Genomic DNA, 12,506 nt, shown 5'->3' with positions numbered 1-12,506 from the left:
GGTATCAAATGAAATGGGCGCAGCATTGTGAACTGAAGTGTGTAGCAGCGCAAAAGAAAAATAAAAATGTATAGCAGTGCAGAGATTGAAAATTGTAATGTAATGTGAGGGAAGCGTGCAGTGAATATACACAGCAGTGTAGTTCGTTGAAGAAATGAGATCCACGCAGCAGCGTGAGGTAGTTTTTGTTGTTAAAAAAAATTGTGGAATGTGCAGCAGCACAAGTATATTGTTTTGAGAATGCATATGAAATCCAAGGGGGAGCACGTAGTTGTTTTGTTGTGAAAACAAAAGGGGAAGCACGTGGGAGCGTGTATGTGTAATTTCCACACAGCAGTGTGTTGATCTCTCCAGCAGAGACAAAAGTTTTATTTTGTAATGCAGCAGCATGAAGATTATTTTTTTGTTGAAGAAACGAAATGTAATGAGGAGAAGGGAAGCACGCATCACTGCAAATCATGAAATCTTTCACACAGCAGTGAAAAGGGCAATCGTGAATGAAACAAGAGGATTTTTTTTTTTCTTTACAGCAGTAAATGTAAGATACTGTTTTTACGGTAGTGAATGTAAAAGATTTTTACACACAGTAGCGTAAAATCTCAGGTGGAGGCAGAGTAATTTTGTTTTTGGTGGAAGTTCTTGGTGAATCCCTCTGTTAAAGAGGAAGATGCTTTTCAGCACAGTCTCTGGTGAATCCCTCTGTTAAGAGGAAGATCTGTTGTCTTTGGTGAATCCCTCTGTCAAGAGGAAGATGCTTTTCAACATAGACTGGTGAATCCCTCTGGTTAAGAGGAAGATGCTCTTCAGTATAATCTTTGGTGAATCCCTCTGTCAAGAGAAAGATGCTTTTTAGCATAGACTGGTGAATCGCTCTGGTTAAGAGGAAGATGCTCTTCAGCATAATCTCTGGTGAATCCCTCTATGTGAGGAAGAAGTTTTGTAACAGTTGGTTTATTGTAAATGAATAGAAGTTTTTTTTGTTTGTTGCTGAAACTTTATCTTCAGCAAGTTGAAATTCTGTCTGCAACAAGATCCTGTGTTTTAAAACAGAGTATTATCCTCTGTTCAAGTGATTTTTTTTTGTTCTGGAATTATCAGAAATTCGTAGCAGAGTATCATTCTCTGTGTTGTGTTTGTATTGTTTTTGGAATTTTAGCAGAAAAAATTCCCAATGTTAAAACAGAGCATTGTCTCTCTGTTCAGTTTGTTCGAAATTACCAGAAATTTCCAACATGGTATCAGAGCTGGTCCAGGCTCTTTGAAGGTGTCAAAGAAGCTGAAGGAAGGATTCTTGCTGCAGCAACTTCTTCAGCAGTGTGAAGACTCAGCAAAAGGATCCAGGTATTTCTCAAAGTTTTCTGTGTTACTGTTGAAGACAGTCAGTTATTTTAGATACTCAGTCAAATGGCGAGGTCAAAGAAGAAAGTCACCAATCATGCTAAGAATGTGTCTCCCTCTACTACTAAAATAGAAGACAATCAACTTGAAAGCTTTCTATTTGAGGCCCCAAGGTTCAATGGGAATTATTATATATGGGAAGTAAAAATGAGGGTTTTCTTACAGTCTCAAGGGATCAAAGTTTGGGAATCTGTGATTGATGATAGCAGGAAGGATAGAGAATCCAAGGAGTACAATGCAAAAGCAGCAAAGATAATCTTGGATGGGCTGCCTGATTCTGTAAAGAAGAATCTAGGAAAATATTCATCAACAAAGGATATATGGGACAGACTTCATGACCTTCACGCAACGGGAGCACTGACCATGACAATCAATCAAGAAGGAAATTCTGAACCCATCATAGAAGCTGAAAATGAGAAGGTTGACCTCATCAAGCTTCAAGTACAAGAAAGGGATGAAGAGCTTGCCAAGCTTAAGAAGGAACTTGATCAAAGCAAAAGGAAGCATCATGAAGAAGTCATATACATGACAACTCAATTGAATAAAGCAAAGAAGTAGGAAAATACCTTGTCAAGTCAACTTGAACAAAGGGACAAGAGTGTGAACAAACTTGAAGAAGAGATTGGTCAGTACAAGGTAGAGGTCTCCTCCCTTAAGTCTCAATTACAAGAAGCCAGGAAACAGGCACAAGAAGCTAAGAAGAAAATGGAGAGCAGTTAAGCAAAGAATGAAGAAATCTTCAAAATGAAGTCAGAGATCATCTCCCTTAAAATAGTAGCAGCTGAAGCTACACGTAGCAAGGAAGAAACTGAGGAACAACTTGCAAAGAAGAATAATGAGTGTGAAAGATTGGAAGAAGAGATTGTCCTCCTCAGAAGAAAGGTTGAAGGGATGAACAAAATCATGAAGAGCTCTCAAGCCTTGGATGACATGCTAAGCTATCACAGTTGTCCATTTGATAAATCAAGACTCGGGTATGAAGGTGAACCCTATAACAAGAATGAAAATGCTTTAAGCAAAAGAGATGTGAAGAAGCCAAAAAGAAATTGTGATGCTCCTAGTTCCAGCAAAGGCAAGGAGAAAAATCAAGGCTACAATAGAAGAAATCTTGCTCCAAGTAGAAAACCAGCTCCAAAAAGAAATGTAGATGATGTCAAAGAGGCAAGAGGGAATGGTAATCATCAAAGGATCTCAAGGCAAAAAGGCTTCAGAAGTACATCAAGGAAACCTCCATCTCCCAGGTACCAAATTTCATTTTTTGGTTATTTTTATTCTTGTTCAAACTTTGGTCATATGGCAAAAAACTGTAAGGCATCTCATAGAGATAGATGTTATAGTCTCCGACAACCTCCAAGAAACAACTTTACACGAAGAAATCATGAAATATTATTCATGAACAATGTAGAATGCTTCAAGTGTCATAACATTGGTCATATGGCACGTGATTGTAACTTAACATGGGCTCTTACACAAGCTAGAACCATGCAAAAGAAGAAAGTTACACAAGTATGGAGAAGGAAGGAAATACAGTCCGAAAGTCCTTTGAGCTCCCCAGCCAATCTAAGTTTCTTTTGAGAAGACTTTGCCGAAAGAAGATGATGCATACACTTAGGGGGAGCCAGTAATTCTTGATCATTACAGTAGAGGCAGAATATGTGGCAGCTACAGCAGCAGCATGTCAAGAAATTTGGATGAGAAGGATGTTAAGGAGCTTAGGCCAAGAGCAAGCAAAGGAACTGTAATTTTAACCCAGCAGTTGAAATTAAAGGGGAGTGTTGGAATATTAATTCCAACTGCCGTGAAGTGTTGTCGGAAGCCGACAGTTGAACAACGATTATTAAACGGCGACCGTAAAACTCTTCCAGAAAACCGCCGGTGCTCATCACACCACTTTTCATCAAAAGCTGTTTTTCCTCCAAGGGCTCCGATCAGTGCGACCTGTTGACGCGTGTCCTCAGTACGGTTTCAAAACCGCTCGTTCCTCGGCCGGTAATGTTCGTTTGGTTTGGGCAAGCGATATTCGTCAGATTGCGAGGATGAATGTCTACTGTCGATCAAGTCAAAGCTGCGTACAGGTCTACAGGGAATGGAGATTGCGTGGAGTAAAGATTTTCGTTTGACCGCCGTTTGCTGTAGTGAATTCACAGATTGTACATACACTCCAGAAATTAATTTATCTCCATAGCGAAGTAATTGAGGAAATTTACTTCAGTCAGTGAATGTTGGTAAAACATTCAATTTTCTTTAATGCACAGGAGTTGCTCGTTTTAGGGTAAGAGTAAAAACAAAGTTTTAGTTGTTGTTCTGGAGTAAGGTATCAAATGAAATGGGCGCAGCACTGTGAACTGAAGTGTGCAGCAGCGCAAAAGAAAAATAAAAATGCACAGAAATGCAGAGATTGAAAATTGTAATGTAATGTGAGGGAAGCGTGCAGTGAATATACACATTAGTGTAGTTCGTTGAAGAAATGGGATCCACGCAATAGCGTGAGGTAGTTTTTGTTGTTAAAAAAAAAATGTGGAATGTGCAGCAGCACAAGTATATTATTTTGAGAATGCATATGAAATCCAAGGGCGAGCACGTAGTTGTTTTGTTGTGAAAACAAAAGGGGAAGCACGCGGGAGCGCGTATGTATAATTTCCACATAACAGTGTGTTGATCTCTCCAGTAGAGACAAAAGTTTTATTTTGTAATGCAGCAGCATGAAGATTATTTTTTTGTTGAAGAAACGAAATATAATGAGGAGAAGGGAAGCACGCATCAGTGCAAATCATGAAATCTTTCACACAGCAGTGAGAAGGGCAATCGTGAATGAAACAAGAGGAATTTTTTTTTCTTTACAACAATAAATTTAAGATCTTGTTTTTACAGTAGTGAATGTAAAATATTTTTACACACAACAGTGTAAAATCTCAGGTGGAGGCAGAGTAATTTTGTTTTTGGTGGAAGTTCTTGGTGAATCCCTCTGTTAAAGAGGAAGATGCTTTTCAGCACAGTCTCCGGTGAATCCCTCTTTTAAGAGGAAGATATGTTGTCTTTGGTGAATCCCTCTGTCAAGAGGAAGATGCTTTTCAGCATAGACTGGTGAATCCCTTTGGTTAAGAGGAAGATGTTCTTTAGCATAATCTTTGGTGAATCCCTCTGTCAAGAGAAAGATGCTTTTCAGCATAGACTGATGAATCCCTCTGGTTAAGAGGAAGATGCTCTTCAGCATAATCTATGGTGAATCCCTCTATGTGAGGAAGACATTTTGTAACAGTTGGTTTATTGTAAATGAATAGAAGTTTTTTTTGTTTGTTGCTGAAACTTTATCTTCAGAAAGCTGAAATTCTGTCTGCAACAAGATCCTGTGTTAAAGATCCTGTGTTGTAAAACAGAGTATTATCCTCTGTTCAAGTGATTTTTTTTTTTTTTTTTGTTCTGGAATTATCAGAAATTCCTAGCAGAGTATCATTCTCTGTGTTGTGTTTGTTTTGTTTTTGGAATTTTAGCAGAAAAAATTCCCAACGTTAAAACAGAGCATTGTCTCTCTGTTCAGTTTGTTCGAAATTACCATAAATTTCCAACATGGTATCAGAGCTAGTCCAAGCTCTTTAAAGGTGTCAAAGAAGCTGAAGGAAGGATTCTTGTTGCAGCAGCTTCTTCAGCAGTGTGAAGACTCAGCAAAAGGATCCAGGTATTTCTCAAAGTTTTCTGTGTTACTATTGAAGACAGTCAGTTATTTTAGATACTCAATCAAATGGCGAGGTCAAAGAAGAAAGTCACCAATCCTGCTAAGAATGTGTCTCCCTCTACTACTAAAATAGAAGACAATCAACTTGAAAGCTTTCTATTTGAGGCCCCAAGGTTCAATGAGAATTATTATATATGGGAAGTAAAAATGAGGGTTTTCTTACAGTCTCAAGGGATCGAAATTTGGGAATCAGTGATTGATGATAGCAGGAAGGATAGAGAATCCAAGGAGTACAATGCAAAAGTAGCAAAGATAATCTTGGATGGGCTGCCTGATTCTATAAAGAAGAATCTAGGAAAATATTCATCAGCAAAGGATATATGGGACAAACTTCATGACCTTCATGCAAAGGGAGCACTGACCATGACCATCAATCAAGAAGGAAATTCTGAACCCATCATAGAAGCTGAAAATGAGAAGGTTGATCTCATCAAGCTTCAAGTACAAGAAAGGGATGAAGAGCTCGCCAAGCTTAAGAAGGAACTTGATCAAAGCAAAAGGAAGCATCATGAAGAAGTCATATCCATGACAAATCAATTGAATAAAGCAAAGAAGCAAGAAAATACCTTGTCAAGTCAACTTGAACAAAGGCACAAGAGCGTGAACAAACTTGAAGAAGAGATTGGTCAGTACAAGGTAGAGGTCTCCTCCCTTAAGTCTCAATTACAAGAAGCCAGGAAACAGGCACAAGAAGCTGAGAAGAAAATGGAGAGCAGTCAAGCAAAGAATGAAGAAATCTTCAAAATGAAGTCAGATATCATCTCCCTTAAAATAGTAGCAGCTGAAGCTACTCGTAGCAAGGAAGAAACTGAGGAACAACTTGCAAAGAAGAATAATGAGTGTGAAAGATTGGAAGAAGAGATTGTCCTCCTCAGAAAAAAGGTTGAAGGGATGAACAAAATCATGAAGAGCTCTCAAGCCTTGGATGACATGCTCAGCTATCACAGATGTCCATTTGATAAATCAGGACTCGGGTATGAAGGTGAACCCTCAAACAAGAATGAAGATGCTTTAAGAAAAAGAGATGTGAAGAAGCCAGAAAGAAATTGTGATGCTCCTAATTCCAACAAAGGCAAGGAGAAAAATCAAGGCTACAATAGAAGAAATCTTGCTCCAAGTAGAAAACCAGCGCCAAAAAGAAATGTAGATGATGTCAAAGAGGCAAGAGAGAATGGTAATCATCAAAGGATCTCAAGGCAAAAAGGCTTCAGAAGTACATCAAGGAAACCTCCATCTCCCAAGTACCAAAGTTCATTTTTTGGTTATTGTTATTCTTGTTCAAACTTTGGTCATATGGCAAAACATTGTAAGGCATCTCGTAGAGATAGATGTTATAGTCTCCGACAACCTCCAAGAAACAACTTTACAGGAAGAAATCATGAAATCTTATTCATGAACAATGTATAATGCTTCAAGTGTCATAACATTGGTCATATGGCACATGATTGTAACTTAACATGGGCTCTTACACAAGCTAGAACCATGCAAAAGAAGAAAGTTACACAAGTATGGAGAAGGAAGGAAATACAGTCCGAAAGTCCTTTGAGCTCCCCAGCCAATCTAAGTTTCTTTTGAGAAGACTTTGACGAAAGAAGATGATGCATACACTTAGGGGGAGCCAGTAATTCTTGATCATTACAGTAGAGGCAGAATATGTGGCAGCTACAGCAGCAGCATGTCAAGAAATTTGGATGAGAAGGATGTTAAGGAGCTTAGGCCAAGAGCAAGCAAAGGAACTGTAATTTTAACCCAGCAGTTGAAATTAAAGGGGAGTGTTGGAATATTAATTCCAACTGCCGTGAAGTGTTTCCGGAAGCCGACAGTTGAACAACGACCATTAAACGGCGACCGTAAAACTACTCCAGAAAACTGCCGGTGCTCATCGCACCGCTTTTCATCGAAAGCTGTTTTTCCTCCAAGGGCTCCGATCGGTGCGACCTGTTGACGCGTGTCCTCAGTACGGTTTCAAAACCGCTCATTCCCCAGCCGGTAATGTTCGTTTGGTTTGGGCAAGCAATATTCGTCCGATTGTGAGGATGACTGTCCACTGTCGATCAAGTCAAAGCTGCGTACAGGTCTGCAAGGCATGGAGATTGCGTGGAGTAAAGATTTTCGTTTGACCGCCATTTGCTGCAGTGAATTCACAGATTGTACATATGCTCCAGAAATTAATTTATCTCCATACTGAAGTAATTGAGGAAATTTACTTCAGTCAGTGAATGTTGGTAAAACATTCAATTTTCTTTAATGCACAGGAGTTGCTCATTTTAGGGTAAGAGTAAAAACAAAGTTTTAGTTGTTGTTCTGGAGTAAGGTATCAAATGAAATGGGCGCAACACTGTGAACTGAAGTGTGCAGCAGCGCAAAAGAAAAATAAAAATGCACAGCAATGCAGAGATTGAAAATTGTAATGTAATGTGAGGGAAGCATGCAGTGAATATACACATTAGTGTAGTTCGTTGAAGAAATGGGATCCACGCAGCAGCGTGAGGTAGTTTTTGTTGTTAAAAAAAAATGTGGAATGTGCAGCAGCACAAGTATATTGTTTTGAGAACGCATATGAAATCCAAGGGGGAGCACATAGTTGTTTTGTTGTGAAAACAAAAGGGGAAGCACGCGGGAGCACGTATGTGTAATTTCCACACAGCAGTGTGTTGATCTCTCCAGCAGAGACAAAAGTTTTATTTTGTAATGCAGCAGCATGAAGATTATTTTTTTGTTGAAGAAACGAAATGTAATGAGGAGAAGGGAAGCACGCATCACTACAAATCATAAAATCTTTCACAAAACAGTGAAAAGGGCAATCGTGAATGAAACAAGAGGATTTTTTTTTTCTTTACAACAGTAAATGTAAGATCTTGTTTTTACAGTAGTGAATGTAAAAGATTTTTACACACAGTAGTGTAAAATCTCAGGTGGAGGCAGAGTAATTTTGTTTTTGGTGGAAGTTCTTGGTGAATCCCTCTGTTAAAGAGAATATGCTTTTCAGCACAGTCTCCGGTGAATCCCTCTGTTAAGAGGAAGATCTGTTGTCTTTGGTGAATCCCTCTATCAAGAGGAAGATGCTTTTCAACATAGACTGGTGAATCCCTCTGGTTAAGAGGAAGATGCTCTTCAGCATAATCTTTGGTGAATCCCTCTGTCAAGAGGAAGATGCTTTTCAGCATAGACTGGTGAATCCATCTGGTTAAGACGAAGATGCTCTTCAGCATAATCTCTGGTGAATCCCTCTATGTGAGGAAGACGTTTTGTAACAGTTGGTTTATTGTAAATGAATAGAATATTTTTTTGCTTGTTGCTGAAACTTTATCTTCAGCAATCTAAAATTTTGTCTGCAGCAAGATCCTGTGTTGTAAAACAGAGTATTATCCTCTGTTCAAGTGATTTTTTTTTGTTATGGAATTATCAGAAATTCCTAGCAGAGTATCATTCTTTGTGTTGTGTTTGTTTTGTTTTTGGAATTTTAGCAGAAAAAATTCCCAATGTTAAAACAGAGCATTGTCTCTCTGTTCAGTTTGTTCGAAATTACCAGAATTTTCCAACATTTTCTTCAGAGTCTGTGAAGTTCACTGAACCCACACAAGCCTTTCGGGAGATTACGCAGTTCTCTTCACAGATTCGATGTGATAAGATAGATTACACAGTTTTGTTCAGAGACTGTGAAGTTCACTGAACCCACACAAGCCTTTCGGGAGATTACGCAGTTCTCTTCACAGATTGGATGTGATATGATAGATCCGCTCATAATTAAAGAATTGGACTAATTTTGAGATTCCTTATCGATTGATAGAGAGAGCCATAATCCTTGAGGAATTTTGAGAAACGTTCCCACATCCTAGTCAATCTAACAAGGTAGTCTGAACATTGTCATGATAAAAGGCAAAGATTTTTCACTGAACCTACACAATTCCCTTGCGAGATTACAAAATTCTCTTCACAGATTGGATGACTTTGTTCACATCTCATTGAACTAGTCATATACTAACCACGAGACACCAGCAGAGTTCGTGAAAATGAGCATTGTTTTCAACACCACGAGGGTTTAGAGGAACCAAGTTCCTGAAAATAAGCATTGTTTCAACCTCACCAGGTTTTGAATCTTCTAAAAAGTAAAAACTATGCTTGAAAATAAGCATTGTTTCAACCCCGCCAGGTTTTGAATCTTCAAAAAAGTAAAAACTAGGCATTGCTGTAACACCATAAGGATTGAATCCTCAAAAAGTGAAAGCAAAGGGTTGTTACAACCCAACAAGGTTTGAATACTCAAAAAACTGAAATCTAAGCGTTGGTAAAACCCTAGAAGGTTTGAGTCCTCAAAAGAGTGAAAGAAGAGCGTTGTTACATCCCCACCAGAGCTTGAATACTCAGTTACACCTTACAAAGGTTGAGTCGTCAAAAAGGTGAAAGCAGAGCCTGTTTCCAGCTTAAGCACGGTTTGAATATTCCGGAAAGAAAAGGCATTGTTAACCCCAACAAGGTTTGGGTTTTTAAAAAGTAGCCCAGATACTACTACAAAGTAACTGTTGTGCTGCTTGAACATAAAGGGGCTGGTGTATTGATTGAATTGTCATGTTATGGTAAGTGGAGGTACTTGTTGATAATTGGTGAAAGGTAGCCACTGTAATGTAACAAGGAAACATTAGGGCGGTGGCATGGTGGTTTGGCATGAAACAACCAAGATTCAAAGTAAGGTGTATAATTCAAAGTCTCCTTTTCTGTATATTAGGAGCACAGTAATGTAACAAGGAAACATTGTGGCGGTGGCATGGAGGTTGGCATGAAACAACCAAGATTCAAAAGTCAGAAAGTGTAGAACTCAAAGTCTTCTTTTCTATATATCAAGAGCAAGAGGAGGTGATGTTGGAGATGCATAGTTGATTTCCGTGGTCATGAAAAGAGCTTAACAGGGGTAAAACAATCCACAAGAAGAGCAAGTCAAATTCTTGACCAAATTGGATAAAAACACAACAGGACAAACCAAATACTTCACACATTCACACAAGTAGTATAAACCAAAATGAAAATAATTGGTTTCACTGTTCTAGAGAGGTTTATGTAGGACAAACCACATTGAATAAAATGGTTTGACCTCTTTACAGGGTCTAAACAATTTTGATTTAGAGGTCTTTTCTCAAGAAGATTTAGTGGTTGGCAGATGATTCAGTGGTAGATTTAGTGGTTGGCAGATGATTTGGTAGATTTAGTGGTTAGAAGTTATCTCTTTTATTAATTTTAAATTCCAGGTTAGCATAATGGGATGTTATCAATTCTATTGGTTTTAAATTCGATAGAACATTTCTGATATCTAGGTTTAAGGTTAAATTCGATAGAACATTTCTAATCTCAAGGTTTAAGGAGTAAACTTCCCCACTTCAGGAAGATTTGATGACACAATGCGATGTTACTTCAACAAATTACTGATTCAGGTATAAAAAAAGAAAAAAATGATTTACAGATCCATTTCAGCCAAGCTGGCCCCTTCAGCTGTGATTTGTGGTAAGATAGTTGGAAACATGGAACTTTTATGAAAAGGATCTGCGAACGCGCACCTCTTCAGCAATTCCCCCGGCCTTAATGTAAGCCTGTCGACTCCGACTCATGAGACCGGTCACAGCAAAGGCATACAGCCCCCCTGCGAGTGCAATCAAAGGAACAATCGCCAACGTGACCAGACTGAGTTGCCACACCGTCGAGAAACCCACTGCGAATCCAGCAACGAATCGGCTGATGAAGTGAAAAAAATTCCCAACATGCAATAATTCCTTGAAACCAAATAAGACCCACCTGTCTAACTGCCCACCATGAAAACAATCAAATAACCAGCATGCATCCATCAATTCACCTCACCTTCTCAGAAATGGCATCCTGAACTATAATAACGTCGTTGGTGATTGCAGACACCACCTCCCCACTGGTGGCATCAGTGTCAAAGAAGCTCACGTCCTGACTCAGCATGGCCCGCATGTATGCCAGTCGCATACGAGTAGCCTGCCGTTCTCCAGTATACATCCAACATGCCACCTCTGCCACCAGTGGAATCTATGTCACAGGGAGTTTTTTAATAAATAAATAGAAAACAGATTCAAAACAAAGGTCTTACCAGTCCATGACGAGACCAGAACTACAGCTCCCAAATAAAGGAAATCCAAAGCGTACTGCACCAACACCATAAATACACAAACAAGTTTTCAGCATCAGCATCATTACTTCACTATTTTTTATAGTTTTAGTGGTACCTAGCAGTTTTAATTTTTTTTCATTCAAGTTCTACTATCTTATAGATCCTAGTTGGTCTAATTTCTTTTCGACCCAGGTTCTAGTTGGTCTAATTTCTTTTCCACCCAGGTTCTATATTAAGGCATGTTAGATTGTGGCCAAAATTTTCCACTAGACATGTTAGCTTATGGCTAAAATTTGAACAAATTGAAAATGTTAATCACAACAAATTTTCATTCAACTTTTTGTACATTTAATGTGTGACAAAAATTTAAACAAATTGAAAATTATAGTGACCGTCTTAGTGATTCAACTCTTTTAATACAAGAGTTTATTAACTTAGAGCTTGTATGGCAAAAATTTGAACAAATTAAAAATCATAATAGCTTCGGTTGTGATTACCCTGTAAATCTTGCCCAAAACAGTCGTCTGAAATTACCTACCGATTCACCATGAAAAATAAATAAATTTGAGGGTGGTGGGATTGGGAGGAGATAACTTACATGGGCAACCTTGCCAGAAACAGCGGGAGGATCCAAATAAGCAAGCCCGAGACAATTAATGAGCTTCCCAAAGAAAATGAACCAGATGGGCACCGAGGCCCCATGTGCACAAGCACCCACAAGGCCAATCGCCATTAAAAGATAATCCCAACCATCTGCAAACGAGAAAAGCTTGTAGAACGCTACTTTCTGCTTTTTATACGACGTGGGATCTGGTTTTTTCTCTGCCTCCTCAGTCCAGGCATCTCCTTGTGTCCCCTTACTTCCATTAGACATTGTTGCCACACCCTGTGAAGTTTCACAGATTCAAAGCCCTTGGCATTCCCGGAGAAAAGATTAGGGATCTAGAATACCAGACTACAGCAAAAATAAAATGGAATGAGTAAAGCAGGCAGGAGAATAGGGTTGTAAAGAGATCAGGTAGGTGGCAAATGATCAATGAGGTTTGTGAAATCCATGCCAAGAAAAAGCTATCTAATAAAGAGATTCGAAATTCGACGTCATGTGAAACTGAAAATGAATGACGTTTAGATATGACACTAGATTGTCGGAGATGAGAGGTATACCAATCGGAAATCATTAACCTGCGGTAATGACTACATTCTTCGACTTTGAAATTTCGAGCAACATAACTTACCGGGATTGCTGAAGCCTGA

The 12,506-nt window shown here is 38.9% G+C and overlaps 1 protein-coding gene across 1 annotated transcript in view; it reads right to left on the bottom strand.

The window, feature by feature from the left end:
- LOC149240994 (ABC transporter B family member 10-like) overlaps window positions 1-12,299 on the bottom strand; it is a 33,193-nt gene extending 20,894 nt beyond the window's left edge. The window contains exons 1-4 of the mRNA XM_089373855.1: window positions 11,851-12,299; window positions 11,232-11,286; window positions 10,979-11,154; window positions 10,681-10,893 (exon numbers count right to left, since the gene is read on the bottom strand). Coding sequence (XP_089229981.1) covers window positions 10,681-10,893; window positions 10,979-11,154; window positions 11,232-11,286; window positions 11,851-12,126 — 720 coding nt within the window. The 5' untranslated portion in view covers window positions 12,127-12,299. The remainder of the gene's footprint in view (window positions 1-10,680; window positions 10,894-10,978; window positions 11,155-11,231; window positions 11,287-11,850) is intronic.
- Window positions 12,300-12,506: the final 207 nt, after the last annotated feature.

The sequence above is a fragment of the Pinus tabuliformis genome, chromosome 8, assembly GCF_031772625.1.
Source record: "Pinus tabuliformis cultivar Carrire ecotype Pingquan chromosome 8, CPIR1, whole genome shotgun sequence".
Taxonomy (NCBI): Eukaryota; Viridiplantae; Streptophyta; class Pinopsida; order Pinales; family Pinaceae; genus Pinus; species Pinus tabuliformis.
Note: the sequence above shows the minus strand (reverse complement) of the source record. Positions and strands in the feature narration are given on the sequence as shown.